Source organism: Channa argus, chromosome 3 (assembly GCF_033026475.1).
Source record: "Channa argus isolate prfri chromosome 3, Channa argus male v1.0, whole genome shotgun sequence".
NCBI classification, from domain to species: domain Eukaryota; kingdom Metazoa; phylum Chordata; class Actinopteri; order Anabantiformes; family Channidae; genus Channa; species Channa argus.
The window spans coordinates 541,093-556,429 of NC_090199.1; the positions used below are offsets into that span (position 1 = coordinate 541,093).

Sequence of the window (15,337 nt, forward strand, 5' to 3'; positions counted from 1 at the left end):
TTGTCAACAAACTGTTGATGGGAAGAGTGTGTGTGTGTGATTGTCACACTGCCTCAGCCCGATTGTTGCAGTGTGCAGCTGGGTCATGTGTTTAATTTCTCTGTCTGTAGAAGGAAAATGTGCACAATAGATGTTAAGCAGTCTCCTGCATAAACACAGCTCAGAAATTAACAAATGCAAACATTTTTTTGGTGCCACTCTATCTGGTGGTTACCTCCTACATGACCTAATCCTACAAACAGCCCTGAGCAGCTTCACAGTAATGTTCTGAACAACTGGCCTCCATACTGACCCGCACAACATGGTTACAGATTCACACCAACACAGGGTTGAGTTGTAGAATAAACAGCAGTGATATACAATGAATGAAAGAGAATAATAGGACATAGGGAATTATTTTTCAAAAGTTGGCTGTGGGATGGGATGTGAGGATGAATCTACAGCAATTTACAGTCATGACAAAGTGCAGTTATGTTACGGACAGAAACTCCATAACTAGACAGCAGTGTGTTGCACATATTAAAGTAAAATATTCTGCAAGTAGCAGCAGGATAGAAAACACGCTTGTCCTGTTTTTACTCATGTCTATGTCCCACTGGGAAAAAGGATCTGCAGCGGTCGTCCTTGGTGCACGTGGCAGTAATCTGATTCTGAATGTGCTTCTGTGTTCGCCCAGAAAACTACAATGGGTGGAAGAAATTATACAATTGTGTTGATTAATTTGTCATGTTGCTGCCCCAGTAGACCACAACACGGAAGAGGACACTGCCCTCCACAGACTCTTTGCTGTGGAGGGTATTTCATTTATTTTTTTTTAATTTAACCTTTATTTAACCAGATAAATCCCATTGAGATCAGGATGTCATTTACAAGGGCGACCTGGCAAAGAGGTCAGCAAAACGCGTCATAGTAAAATGTATATAGTTTTAAGTGCATATTACAAACAATAAGTTACAATAAACAATAATTTAGCTTTTGCATACAGTTTGTCATTACAAAGTGCAGAAGTCCAAACACGAGGAACAGTGAGTATATAGATGTCACACAAACACAAAGCATAAGGGCTTATGGTTCTTTGTAGAAGAGAGCATAAACATAACAGAACCAAGCCAAGAAGAGCCTTATAAATCAGCATCATCCAGTGAGTATGTCTTTGTATGCTGAAAGAAGGCCTCTCAGCTTTAGCAGACAGTTCACAGTAATCTGTTAAGTGATTACAACCTGTAATAAATCTCAAGGAAGTGTGATAGATTGTATTCAGAGACTGAAGACTTTTGGTTGAGACACTCATGTATAGCCTAACTCTGTAATCAAGCAAATGTAATAAGTTTGCAGATACAAGACATTTACGTGCTCTACGAGAGAAGCAGGATTTGTTACGATAATAACACCCGAGCTTCACCCTCAATTTGCGAACCAATTTGGTATTTGCATTCAAAACCAATTTCAGTGTCTGCAGAGGAGACTGAACAATATTGTGTTCAGTCTGTAAAAACTCCTGGGTAAGTGAAGAAGAGCAGCAATTGACTACTGTGTCATCAGCATAAAAACGATACAAGGCATTTAAGAGGTTGTCACACACATTATTAACATGAATGACAGAGCCCAGCAGCATTCCTTTAAAGACACTTACGAAGGAGGAGTTACAACCAGCACTTAAACACACTGTGTTGTATTTAAAAGATAGTTGACAAACCAAGAGGTGGCTTGATCCAACAAGACAATCCGTAATAAAGATTTGACCAAAAGTAGGTGATCAAAAGTGTCAAATGCCTGCCTTTGGTTTCACACAAAGGCAGGCCCTTGCAGCTGGGTCTAGTGCTGTGGGGGTCTCTTTATGATGTCTCTTATCATCTCACTGGCTGCTACTCTGAACCCTGAATCCAAATTGTAAGCCTCACTTGCTCTAGATCCCTGATGATCCCTGAAGAAAACGTAAATTAAAATTAAGCAAGAAACCATGAGGCCTTTATGGCACATCTTTAGCTTAGCACTTTAGCTTTAGCTTGTGTGGGGTTAAATCTGTCCTGTTTATTAACTGTTTGAACCAGTGCCTGTACTCTCTTTTTAATTATTATTAAGAATGAAGTAGCGGTGATTCATCACATCAACATTTAAACACTGTAGTTTCTGACTAGATACCTGCCAAACTAAAGACAATCCGATCAGCCTCAGCTATAGTGACTGTTGATTATGTTGACATGCTATCAAGCTAAACTAAGATACTTAACATGAACATCATAAAATAACTTGAGTATGAAATGACTTGTGTCCCCTTAGTTCACAGTAGCTGTTTTACAGTAGTAAATGTAACATTAATTTTTAATTTAAAAGAGAATATTCCTCATCACTATAGATTTGCCGAATTATTCAGTTTTCAGCTGTGTCTTCAGTTATCTAACAGCTCTGTTAATTGTTACACGTCACACCCTAAATTCATGAAACAACGATGATAATAACTGTGGGTTCTGTGGAACTGCTTGTTTGTACCTGTCAGACCAGTGAAACCTCATTAGGTGGCTGAAAAAACAATGGGGCAGACACATAAAACGGATTCTGGAGAAGTGTTTATATAACTGTAGGTGGAGTGAGTTTACATGTTTAATATAAATGATCTTGAATGAACGAGACGCCAACAAGCTGCTGATCTGACGAGACATCACAGGAATACGCTGAGTAAGTGGGAAAGTGCTTTTAAAGATGCTCAAGTTATTGTTTTAAAAAAGAACTTGTTAGAAATCCTAAGCTAAAGCTAACGTGTTAGTACAACAGTGGGGGAATAAAATGCCGCAGGTTTAAAATACGCTGAGCATTTATACAATTGTTTAAAAGGAGCATAACAGCAGCTCTTTCAAAGAAACAGGATACCAGGACAGAGGAAAATAACTTTATTAACTTTAAAAAGACCAGGAGTCTCAGAAGACCAGGAATCCCCAGACCACATAAGCCTCTGGTCAGTGTCCTGTCCAGTAGTGCTAATACAGAGATTTTCTTCAGGTTGACAGTGTCCTCTGATTTCAGGGAGTCACAATGAAATCAGAGGAGCTTTTGGAGGTGCTGGAAGAGTTGGAAGAAGAAAGTTTTCAGAAATTTAAATGGCATCTGGAGGATGCAAACATCCCTGAAGGTCACAAGGGAATTAAAAAGAGCAAGCTGGAGAAAGCAGAAATGCAGGGCATAGTAGATCTGATGGTACAGAACTATGGAACTTCTGAAGTTGCGGAGGTGACCAAGAAGATTTTAGAGAAAATCCCACGGATTGATCTAGTGGAGCGTCTGTGTGAAAGCAGCTCAGGAGCAAAAGGTCAGTCCCACTTGTCTATTATCTGAACTGCTTCTTCTGCTGTCACTTCAGTGTCTTGATAAAGGACTGTTTAATAAAGTTAAATATGACCCTGGACAGACCAAAACCATCAGTTCTCATCTCTCAGACAAAATCAAAAGAAATAAATTTGACAAAATGTTATACTTATTTCAAAACTTATATTTAGTATAAATCAAACACACATAGCCTCTCTCTCTCTCTTTCTCAGAGGACAGTGATACTGGATCTTCATCTTCTCAGAATCAGGTGTCCACCAACCAGCAGAGAGATGGTAAAGCTCCTGCATCCTCTGGTATGTCTGTACACATGTTGCATAGGATATGTTTACTTAATGTGAGAGGACATGAGTTTATTTCTCTAAACGGTGGAACCTGACTAAATGCATTTACTGCAGTAAATGTAACAGTGAAATGTTTTGAACTGTTGCAGTATTTTCACGGTTCAATTTATCAGTTACATTTTCAATACAAAAAGTCATTCAGTACAAATTGTAAGAAAAGTTTAAAAATTTCCTACTTTAGCTGTGCGTAAGTTTTTTCCTCTTCCTCAAAGTCTTCCCTCACTCACCAGACATCCCTGTGATATTCCTGTTCCTTGGCCACTTATCTTCTCTTCTCTGGTTCTGCAATCTCTCTGTCACGTGACTCAGTTTAAGGTTTATTGTAGAATGGCAATTGTTTGTGGTAAATGTTCCAAAGTTCTTGGAAAATCGCAAATTTCAAAGGTTGAAATGGCCTAGAACTGTGGTCTATTAGAAAGCTAATTAAACAAATTCAATGTTCCTGTAATTCCTGTTGTACTGTTTTATGAGCTGCTCTCTCCTCTCAACTCTCTCTCAGAGTGTAGCAGTAATACTGGATCTTCTTCCTCTCAGCCTTCTCAACCTCCCACACCCTCTGGTAAGTCTGAAAATCCTCAAAAACAAAGTCTAACAGGGCAGCATGGTGGGGAAATTGTTAGCATTGCCACCTAACAGCTAACCTTTCCGTGCAGAGTTTGCAAGTTCTCCCTGTGCTTGCATGGGTTTCTTTCAGGTACTCCGGTTTCCTTCCTCAGTCCAAAGACATGCTTGTTAGTTTAACTGTGAGTGTGCACATCTGTCCCTCACCTCATAACTCCAAAAGTAGGCAGCCTGGTGGCTAAATTTTCCTGGATCACATGCCATTCCACACATCTAGTGTGTCCCTAAGAAAAGACACTCAGCATTAGCTCTCTGGGCACCGCCTGTGGTTGCCCACTACTCCCAACAGACAAATTTCCTTGTAACATGAAAATGTGCTCAATTATGATAATAAATCTAATAATATAAAAAAAAAATTCAGCTTTCACTGGAAAAAATTCCCAACAGAAAAATATTTTCCTGTATAAAACCAGTGAAATCCCAATGGTTGCCTAAATAGGTTGTGTGTAGTAATGCTACTCTGATGTTGGTTAGCAGTGCATGACATTTGTGCACTGCAGAGAAAGCAAAATACCAACAAAAAAGAAAAAGAAAAAACCCACATTAAAGAGCAGAGCGAGTAAACACATCTACCTTAAGGGGCGCTATGACCGGTAATGACAAAGCACAGGACTTGTGATGTGATGTGACGTTAAGGAAGTACTGATTTTTAAGACAAACCAAGACTGTTCTACTCCCTCTCTTGTTGAGCGACTGTATATGGGATGTGACTGACAGAGTGATGGAAATGCTCCATGTCAGTGGGGGCCGTAGGCAGTACAATAATGATCTTGTTAATTCATGACAATAGAATTAATATTGGACAGAACAGGTAGCAGTGGCAGCAATGGATATAAATTTAAAAAGGAAAAGTCCAAACTCCAAACCAGGCCCTGGACAAAATTCTGACCCAGATGAAAGCTCTAGTATGAGTGGTGTTCAAAAGAAACCAAAAGGAAAGTTGTTCAAGACGGTGGTGAGACGAGAGATGTTGTTTGGCTTAGAGACAGTGGTACTGAAGAAAAGACAGGAGGCAGAGCTGGAGGTAGCAGAGCTTAAGATGTTGAGTTTCTCTTTCGGAGTGACGAAGATGGACAGGATCAGGAATGAGGACATAAGAGGGACAGCTCATGATAGATGTTTAGGAGATAAAGTCAGAGAGGACAGATTGAGGTGGTTTGGACAAGTTCAGAGGAGAGACTCTGAATATATTGGTATGAGGATTCTGAGGTTGGAGCTGCCAGGCAGGAGGTCTAGATGAGGATCAAAGAGGAGATTTATAGATGTAGTGAGGGAGGACATGAAGTTAGTTGGTGTGAGTGAAGAGGATGCAGAGGACATGGTTAGATGGAGGCACATGATTCGCTGTGGTGACCCCTGAAAGTGAGTGTTAGGCTACAGTGTGTCATTTTGTAAAACTTTCGCTTGGTGGTGTGTGGTCGGGTTTTTTAATGTAAAAAATGTTACCTAATCTACCTCTGATGTTTTTGTGCCGAATCCTAAAACTGGTAACCATTTCGGCTCCATTGTAAGCAACAGTATCCACCAATTTCTTGTCTGACACCATAAGGGGTGGAATTTTCCCAGACAACCACCTGCACATGTCGCTACATGTCTTTCACAGTGCAGTTACAAAATATAGATTTAGTCTTGGATTGATGCTTCATTGTCAATATTACATCCTTGGTCTGTTTGTCTAGTTTGCTTATTGACAGCAAGTATTTTAAGAAATGTCCTTTAGCTACAACCCAGGATTTCAATGTGCTTCAATGTACTAATAAATGAGACTATATCATCATAACAGTGCCAATAGCATTAATTTAATTACTAATGATTGTTATTCTGCCCTCAGTCTTCAGCCCCAACTCCCCCCTGAAAACATCAGACCTCAACGTGCATCCTGCAGCAACAAAGCTGTTGTCTGATGACTCCTACCGGAGACTGGACACTCTCAGGTCAGGATTCAGCTGTTTAGCAGATGAACATTTATAATGACAGAAAATGATATTATTGTTGTGTGTCTCTAGGTCTTCAGGCAGTCCACTTACAAATACCAACCGGCCTTCTGTGGCTTCAGCCCTCAGCCCCACCTCCCCCCTGAAAGGACTGGACCTGAACTTCCATCGTACAGCAACAAAGTTGTCTGATGATCCACTCTTGGGGCGTGACACTCAGAGGTCAGGATTCAGCTGTTAAGCTGATGAACATTTACAATGAGATGAAAAATTATATTATTTTTATGTGTCTCTAGGTCCTCAGGCAGTCCCCTTTCAAATACCAACCGGCCTTCTATGGCATCAGCCCTCAGCCCCACCTCCCCCCTGAAAGGACTGGACCTGAACTTCCATCGTACAGCAACAAAGTTGTCTGATGACCCACTCTTGGGGCGTGACACTCAGAGGTCAGGATTCAGCTGTTAATCTGATGAACATTTACAATGAGATGAAAAATTATATTATTTTTATGTGTCTCTAGGTCCTCAGGCAGTCCCCTTTCAAATACCAACCGGCCTTCTATGGCATCAGCCCTCAGCCCCACCTCCCCCCTGAAAGGACTGGACCTGAACTTCCATCGTACAGCAACAAAGTTCTTGTCTGATGAACCACTCTCGGGCTGTGACACTCAGAGGTCAGGATTCAGCTGTTTAGCAGATGAACTTTTACAATGAGATGAAAAATTATATTATTTTTATGTATCTCTAGGTCTTCAGGCAGTCCCCTTTCAAATATCACTCGGCCTTCTGTGGCCTCAGGTCTCAGCCCCACCTCCCTTTTGAAAGGATTGGACCTGGACTTCCATCGTAGAGGAACAAAGTTGTTGTCTGACGACCCATTCTTGGGACTGGACACTCTTAGGTCAGGATTCAGCTGTGAAGCAGATGAACATTTACAATGAGAGGAAAATGATATTATTTTTATGTGTCTCTAGGTCTTCAGGCAGTCCCCTTGCAAATATCAGCGGGCCTTCTGTGGGCTCAGGCCTCAGGCCCACCTCCCTTCTGAAAGGATTGGACCTGGAATTCCATGGTACAGGAACAAAGTTGTTGTGTGACGACCCATTCTTGGGACTGGACACTCTCAGGTCAGGATTCAGCTGTGAAGCAGATAAGCATTTACAATAAAACGAAAGTTCTACTATATGTATGTATCTCCAGGTCTTCAGGCAGTCGATTTGCAAATATCGGCCGTCCCTCTGTGGCCTCGGGCCTCAGCCCCACTTCCACCTTGAGAGCAGCAGACCGGAACTTCCAAAGTTTAAAAACAAAGTTGTTGTCTGACGACCCATTCTTGGGACTGGGAACTCCAAGGTCAGGATTTGGCTGTTCAACAAGTGAACATTTACACTGAATATGAGACTAAATTGTGTTTGTGTGTCTCCAGCTTGTCAGACAGTCCATTTGAAAGACTCAGTGGCCCTTCGCTGACCTCAGCCTTTGACTCCAGACACTCCCTTCTGAGAGACCCGAAACTAAGCTTCAATCATCCAGGAGCCTCAGGCTCAAAACTGCTGTCTGCTGGACTGGACCATTCACACTTTGGAACAGACGATCTCAGGTAAAAACAGACACCAAGAGCACACACACTTCTGTAGAGTCTCTAAAAGGGGGGCTTCAAACAGTAGATTACAGGATATTTCAACAAACTTGAATTAATTATTCAAAGATATTGCAAGAAATGTTTAAGTGTAAATGCTTCATTTAGACATTTACATTTAGTAATTTAGCAGACGCTTTTATCCACAGCGACCTACAGGTGAGACCACGTGGGACTGTTACATTTCCAAATTGCCATTTGTCTGTAAATTTCTAGAAAATTGGTCACACAGGAGTTGCTGACAGTTTTGAAAAGTTCCAATCAGGTTTTCACAAAAACCACAGCACAGATACAGCTAATTAATGCTGACTCTGGCTTGTGCTGTATTCAACTTCAATTCAATTCAACTTTATTTATATAGCGCCAATTAGCAACAAAGGCACTTAAAGACACACAGAATAAAGTCGAGACTATAAAGATGTATAGAGAGAACCCCTTGAGTACCCCCTTGAACAAGCCATAGGCAACAGTGGAGAGGAATTCTTGCTTTATTACAGCTTTGTATTCCTATTGCCGTTTGTTGAAGTGTTGCATTTGACACAGTAGATCATAATAATCTGTTGGATACCCTGAGGCACTGGGTGGGTATATTGGGCAAGGCGTTAAACTGGTTTGCTTCATATTTGTCAAATAGGAAATCTTGTGTCTCCATTAACAATTATATGTCCCCTCCCCCTCTGAGTATGGTGTTCCCCAAGGATCGATACTTGTCCGACATAACATTTAATTTCACTGTTATGCTGATGACTCTTTGCTGTATCGTCCTATTAATCCCATAGACCATAGTAGGCTGAGTTCTCTACAAGATTGTATGCCCGATATTAGAAACTTGATGTCCTTAAATTTTCTTCAATTGAATTCAAATAAATCAGAAATTCTCATAAATGGACCTCAAAATATTTCCAGGAATATACTCCCATCCTTTGTGTTTTATTTGACTGTAACTGTTTATTTGCAACCTGAGTTTTGAGCATCACATCACTAAACTAGTTCAGTCCTGCTTTTATCATCTTAGGAACATTGCAAAAATCAGACCTATGTTAAATTTTAATGATGCTTTTATTTCCTCTCGTCTAGATTTTTGCAATAGCCTATTTTCCTCACTTCACCAAAAGGACTTTTAACACCTACAAATTGTTCATAACTCAGCAGCTCAGCTCCTGACTAGAACCGGGAAGTTTAGCCACATTAATTCTTGTCTTGCATCTCTACATTGGCTCCTTGTTCATCTTAGGATACATTTTAAGTTTTTTTTGGTTACACATAAATCACTGCATGGTTTAGCGCTGTCCTATTTTTCTCATAATTTAATTCCATATGTGCCATTACGAAACTTAAGATCATCAGACAGTGGATTGTTGTCTGTTTCAACTTCCCGGTTAAAAACCAAGGATGATAGAGCATTTTCTATCATGGCTCCAAAACTCTGGAATGACCTGCCTGAGGAAATCAGGGTCTCTGACTCAGTGTCATCTTTTAAGTCTCATCTGAAAACGCATTTTTATTAAATTGCCTTTCCTGAGATGTGAGATTCTTGTTTTAGTATAAATAGTATATTCTATCTATATCTCTTGTATTTTATGATGTATTTTACTTTGTGCTTTTCTTTGATGTTATATTTAACCAGATTTTATTTATTTATTTATCTTTATTTTCCTTTTGAATATACAGCACTTTCTACTTTATTTGATAAGTGCTTTATAAATAAAGCTATTCATATTAATTTGTTTTAATTGGTTGGTGATAACATGATGGTCCCTGTACAAAGAGAGCAGGCTTCAGGCTGTAAATTATCATTCTTTGACTTTAAAATAACACCTTTTCTCAGACTTTGTTCTGGAGAATCAGGAGGACAGGGCACCATTTGTGTTTCAATGCAGGAGAAGTGCAGCTCTTCTCTCTTAATGAAATAAAGAGTTTCACATTGTTTGTCACACTGCACATTTCAGGGCTCTACATTATGACTAAAAATCAGTGTGGAGGTGAAAAATTGCCACATATACTGGTGCCTCACAATCTCACAAGCAGCCCTGTCTCTTTAACATGAAATTCAGTGTACATGAGAAATGATTAACTGCCACCAAATAATGGTACAATACAGATGCAAAATCAGATACTGTGATGTAACTGTGTTTTCTGTGTTTCTTCCTCCAGGCTGAAGCAGAGTGGAGAGAAGAAGCTGCCATCTAGTGTGACGACATGTAAGTGTGTGTTGACTTTGAAAGCAGGACTCTGAACTGTGTAAGCAAAAAGTTGTGTATCTGCCTTCAGTTGTCAGTTAGATGAGTTTGATGATGAAGTGCTGCTGTGTTGTTCTCTCCATCAGACACCAGAGAACTGACAGTGGACCAAAACCAAACAGGCTCCAACTTCAAAATGTTCTACCACAACTCAACAGAGACAACAACCCATCATTCATCATCATCACTTTCTGGTCCTTTTGACAGACACATCTCCTCCATGCTGCATAGAAAGTTCTGAAAGTTTGTACAAATTTAAAAAGCAAAAATCCAAAACTTTCCCATCACCTCTCACACATAAGTATTCAATTCATCTCTACATTCATGTTAAATACCTGCAGAATTAGTAAAGCGTTTGTCATATCTCTGGGTCAAAGGTTAAAACCATAGGCGTGGTTTTGTTTACTAAAACCTGAAGACAAAATGTAAAATTCTTCTCAAAGGAACACAGTAATTTGCCATTCGGCTCCACATTTAAACACGCACAGTGCAATCAGAGTAACTGTAAAGATCCCACGATGGTGGAACGAGCTACTAAACTCTGCGCACTCAGCAAACTCACTCCCAACATTCAAAAAACTACTGAAAACAACACATCTTCCTATGCACTTAAATCTATAAAAAAAAAAAAACAACGTCCTTTTTGCTCTTTCTCGCACTTGCATCTTGTGAAATGTGACTTTTCTGATAGGACTTTGCTTTGATGTTTTTCTCCTTAACTTAGATTTTTTTACTGCCTTGTACCTCACTTGTAAGTCGCTTTGGATAAGAGCGTCTGCTAAATGTGAAATATAAATCTGCATCATTTGTCCATGTGATATGTAAATAGTGATTAATCTGGTGAGGTCAGTATCAAGTTTGTGTGAGTCTGTTGTTGAAGTGTTTGACCTTTCATGCTGGTCTCTTATTATGAAAACCAAACACCCAAAAACACATACAAATACACTATAGCAAATGCAAATAGTTAATTAAATTAGGTTTTATTTTATCTCAAACTTCTATACTGTGCCAGATTTCACTTAGGATTTTCTTTACTGTCTTTACTGTCAAATTTTGACTTTGTTGCATGATGAATTTGATGAAATCATGATAATTTTTTTTTAAATCAAGCAGTTTGATTTTGAAATTCTAGTATTTAGATCGTGTATAGTTACAAACCCAGTATATACACTTGTGCTCTTGTGATTATGATATTTCTCACACACACAAACTCATTTTCAAACTGCAATGACTCTCATATTCATTACAAATATATTGACTACTAGCTTGTACACTCTGTCAAATACTTTTGATGAATAAATCACACTTCATTAATAAAGAGTTGGGCTCTGTCTGGATTTATCAACTATAACACACAGATTAACATAGTGCTCAGGGTGGACACTCTGTATATGTGGTTGGACAAAACTATATCTGGATGAGGTGCAAATGAACTCCACACCAGATGTTGACTATTCAGACCAAAAACCTGCTTCAGTGTTTTCTTCACTGATGATGGTACATTCCTAGCCCGACTTTAATGCCATTAATGTCCTTTTATAAAGTGATGTACCACATCCATTAGCAGAAAAGAACATTGTGAGTAGTGAACCAATCACTGGAGGACTGTTGTTTACACGTAGAGCGTCTTGCACACTTCTCTGTACTTTGCTATTTTACAAACTTGGGTGGTGAATATTGTGTCTGTGTCACCTGTCGTTCACCTCGTATTGATATATTACAACATTTTACAAAAACAACAATATACCTCTCAATGTAAGGCCTCAGTTTCCCCCGTATTTCTGCAACATCAGTGTTGGTTTACTCATGGATTCATCAACAATTGTGATCATATAAAACATACCAACATATCATTGGCATTAACTTTTGATTACAAAATGGGTTCCAGAAAGGGATTACAATTGTGTCATTAATTGTGCATTCTGCCCTCATCATATTACTCATGCACTGAAAATTTGTTATGCTGTACACGTATATAAAAATGATCAGTTTGTCACATTTGCCGGCAAGTTAAAAATAAAATTTTAAATAGCAAAGCAAGTATGCTTCGCTCTGATTGGCAGCCCTACTTGGCAGTAGGGAACTCGAGCCAATGGATATGGTTTTTACGTTTCTGACGTCTTGTAATTGGACAGTTGCCTACTCTGTCTCCATCTGTGTCTCACCCACCGGAACAACATCAGTTTAACTGTGCTGCAGCTCAGCAGCTTGGTAATATGGCTAATTGAGAAAATAAAGAAAGGTTTAGTTACAAGGTGTAAAGAAACAAACGAGGATAGAGAAGCTGGAATTCAACAGAACCTGCATTTACAGTGTCCAAAAAAATTTGTAGAATTAAAATAATTTTTTCCTTTATTATCGCAAAAACGTTGGCAGCACTATTAAATATGTACGCGACACATACGTAACAGCTGCCTCTCTGACACACCTAATTTTATAACAAAGTTGGAGCAGGTTTATGTTTAATTGCAATGGGTAATGTGTGTGTACGCGTGTGTGTGTGTGAGAGATCAGGAACAGCACTTTCATCATTGTCTGACTTTGAACAAACAAGTAAAACCACATCTGCTGTTGAAGTACATGAGTCAACATGAGTAAAGTTGAGGTACTTGTAGCCTATTTTACTTACAGTAAGTATTTTAACATGGAGTTATTTTACCTGGCTTCAATTTATTTATTTTTTCTTATCTTTAAAGGTAGTCAATGTTTAAATGCCATTTGCGATATCTAAAATGCAATTATTGAGCGTAATTTTTCACGTTTTATGTTAAAACCGCGTCAATAAATACATTTATAAGATATCTGGAATGTTTGTAGATATTTATTTTGACTAGGCAGTACATATATTTAAGGTCTCGTCAATACAGTTTTGGCTAGTTAAAACTCTAGTTAAAGATATTTATAATTGAATTATGACTACCAATATCTTAGTTTGAAGCATTAAAAAAGATGTGTCAAATTAAAGATATGTTAAATTTGAATTATGACTAGTCAAAATGCCATTTCATTTTTAAATGTTATTTAAATGTTGACTAGTCATAATATAATTAAAGATATGTGGAATTCACAGTTAGAATTGAATTGTAGATATCTTCATTACAGATATTTTAATTACATTTCTGACTAGTTCAAATGTAGTTACAGATATCTTAAATTACAGTTTTTTCTAGTCATAAATATATTGCATAGATCTAAAATGTAAATCCTGTCTTTCTGGTAAATGTTAAATGGGCTTGTCATAGTTCAGTGGCTTTTGCACGGTTCCTTTAGGGGTCAGCACAGCGGAACGTGTTCCCCGCCTTGATTTGGCATCAGTCATTACTTCCTGCCGCAGCCCTCCCATTTTATCTAGATTCAAGACCCTTGGTGGCTCTGCGGGGCAGCACCTGGTTTGTTGGGATTCAGTCCTGCAACCTTCTGCATCATAACCTGATGCTCTACCTATTGAGCCATCAGACCCCCATTCACCTCAGTTCATTTCATCAAATTCCTTCCAAGGCCTTTTGTAGAAGAACTAAATCAATACTTTTCAAATCAATAGATTTTCTAAGACACTCCCGCACCCACTCAAAGCCACTCCGTCATGCATAAACCAGTTCCTACACTTTTTGCAGACATTCTCTTCTGTTTAAGTCTAAATCGTAGAATTCACCGAAAAGTCTAAGTAAAGGAAATTACAGTATTACTTTGTCTTAATATGCATGTAACTTAATCGTCTTAAACCTATAGATCCATACATCAACTAGTTAAATGAGAAAACTAAAACTGTGTGTGCTTGTCTGCTCAGTCTAGCATCATTTAAATAGTTTCTCTGTGCCCACCAGTTTCACTCAGTAATGTGACACCACTGTATCTCCTATTTCCGTGAAAGTGACAGTTTGTAACGGTTAGTTATGAAAGACTGCATACCTAACGTTGAGGTTATGAGGAATGTTATACACACCTTTAAGTTAACAGCCCTCAGGACCAAAGAAGAAGAAAAGGAGTGTGCTAATACTGACGGGTGGAAGGTTTCTGAAAAGAGATGGCTGTACGGAGAATGAAAGAAAACCGACAACCATTCACACCCACAGGCAATTTAGAGTCACCAATGAACCTGACATGCATGTTTTTGGACTATGGGAGGAAACCGGAAGAAACCCACACAAGCACAAGGAGAACATGCAAACTCCACACAGACAGCTCTGTAAAACATGAAATAATATAAAAGGTTGGGCTTCCCAACAACATTAGATGGTGACACAATATTTTAACAAGCCTGTAACACACTTACCACACTACAGCTTTATGTAAAGTAGAACAGCTTATTTGATAATAATAAGAATAAATAATAATAATTTAATTTTAATAAATGCAGTTTATTTATATAGAACCAAATCACAACAAAGTCATCTCGAAGCACTTTAAATTATAAGGTCAAGACCTTAAAGAATTATACAGAAACCAAACAAATCAGGTTTGCACCTCATGAGAGGCATCACAAGACAGGGATGATAATATATAAATGAAGCACTGTAACTCAGGGCGAACCAAGGCCAAAACAACAAACAAAGGAATCTATTCCACAACAAACGTTCTGAGAATTCACAGGATGAAACGCAAAAACACAAAAGAACAAGCAAAAACTGTGGAAAGAAAATGTCAGTTCATGCCTACAGCTTCACTACCAATCCCAGGTAATATTTACAGAACTACTTACAAAATATGCAATAAATGGCCAAACTATGGTAGGTCAAAAATCCAATAATAAGGACAGAGGACAGGTGCTGCTCCCAGAGAAGCCAGTCCAGGTGGAGGGAACCAGACAAACCTGAGGGACCAATCAGCTGCTGGCATTCCAGCCAATCAGACAGGGCTCCTCCAACTCACAGACACACAGATCCACACAAGCAAAGAGCGCTCACTCACAAACACAACTAAAAAACTAACAATTAAAACATACAGCCAGAGCCGTAACTTGGCAGATCCGCTGTGGGTTAAAGCAGCTTTTGAAGTCCTGCTCTCTCCTTAGTTTGCAGTTGGGCTTTGCAGATCGTTTAACCTCACTGTTTATCCTTGGTTTCTCATTGCTAACAGGGACTCCATCCTTGTAGCAGTAGTTTATGTTGCTCATCTCCAGGTCTGTCTGATGGTCAAAAATACAGTTTTCCATTCTGTGTGTTCAAAACAGTCCTGGAGTTCAGAGCTGGCTCCCTCAGGTCAGACTTTGACTGTTTTGATTAGTACTGTTGACACAAAT

General features: G+C 39.0%; 1 protein-coding gene across 2 annotated transcripts; it reads left to right on the plus strand.

The window, feature by feature from the left end:
• Positions 1-2,518: 2,518 nt before the first annotated feature.
• Positions 2,519-11,418, plus strand: LOC137123379 (uncharacterized). 2 transcript variants are annotated; one of them, XM_067497023.1, is made up of 14 exons: positions 2,519-2,676; positions 3,022-3,304; positions 3,534-3,617; positions 4,165-4,224; positions 6,118-6,220; positions 6,293-6,442; positions 6,517-6,666; positions 6,741-6,893; positions 6,968-7,120; positions 7,194-7,346; positions 7,420-7,572; positions 7,646-7,819; positions 10,013-10,059; positions 10,185-11,418. In XM_067497023.1, exons 2-14 carry the CDS (start codon positions 3,031-3,033, stop codon positions 10,337-10,339), a joined length of 1,809 nt encoding a protein of 602 aa, XP_067353124.1. In that variant the 5' UTR covers positions 2,519-2,676; positions 3,022-3,030; the 3' UTR covers positions 10,340-11,418. The 2 variants fall into 2 exon arrangements, with proteins under 2 accessions (XP_067353124.1, XP_067353125.1); XM_067497024.1 differs by having other exon boundaries at positions 2,520-2,676; positions 2,998-3,304.
• The last annotated feature ends 3,919 nt before the right edge of the window (positions 11,419-15,337 follow it).

Excerpts from the sequence above, each read along its gene's own strand:
- LOC137123379 (XM_067497023.1), top strand. The coding sequence starts at position 3,031 with ATGAAATCAGAGGAGCTTTTGGAGGTGCTGGAAGAGTTGGAAGAAGAA. Across the intron at positions 3,618-4,164 it reads TAAAGCTCCTGCATCCTCTG|AGTGTAGCAGTAATACTGGA; the intron begins GTATGTCTGTAC and ends ACTCTCTCTCAG. Across the intron at positions 7,820-10,012 it reads TTTGGAACAGACGATCTCAG|GCTGAAGCAGAGTGGAGAGA; the intron begins GTAAAAACAGAC and ends TTCTTCCTCCAG.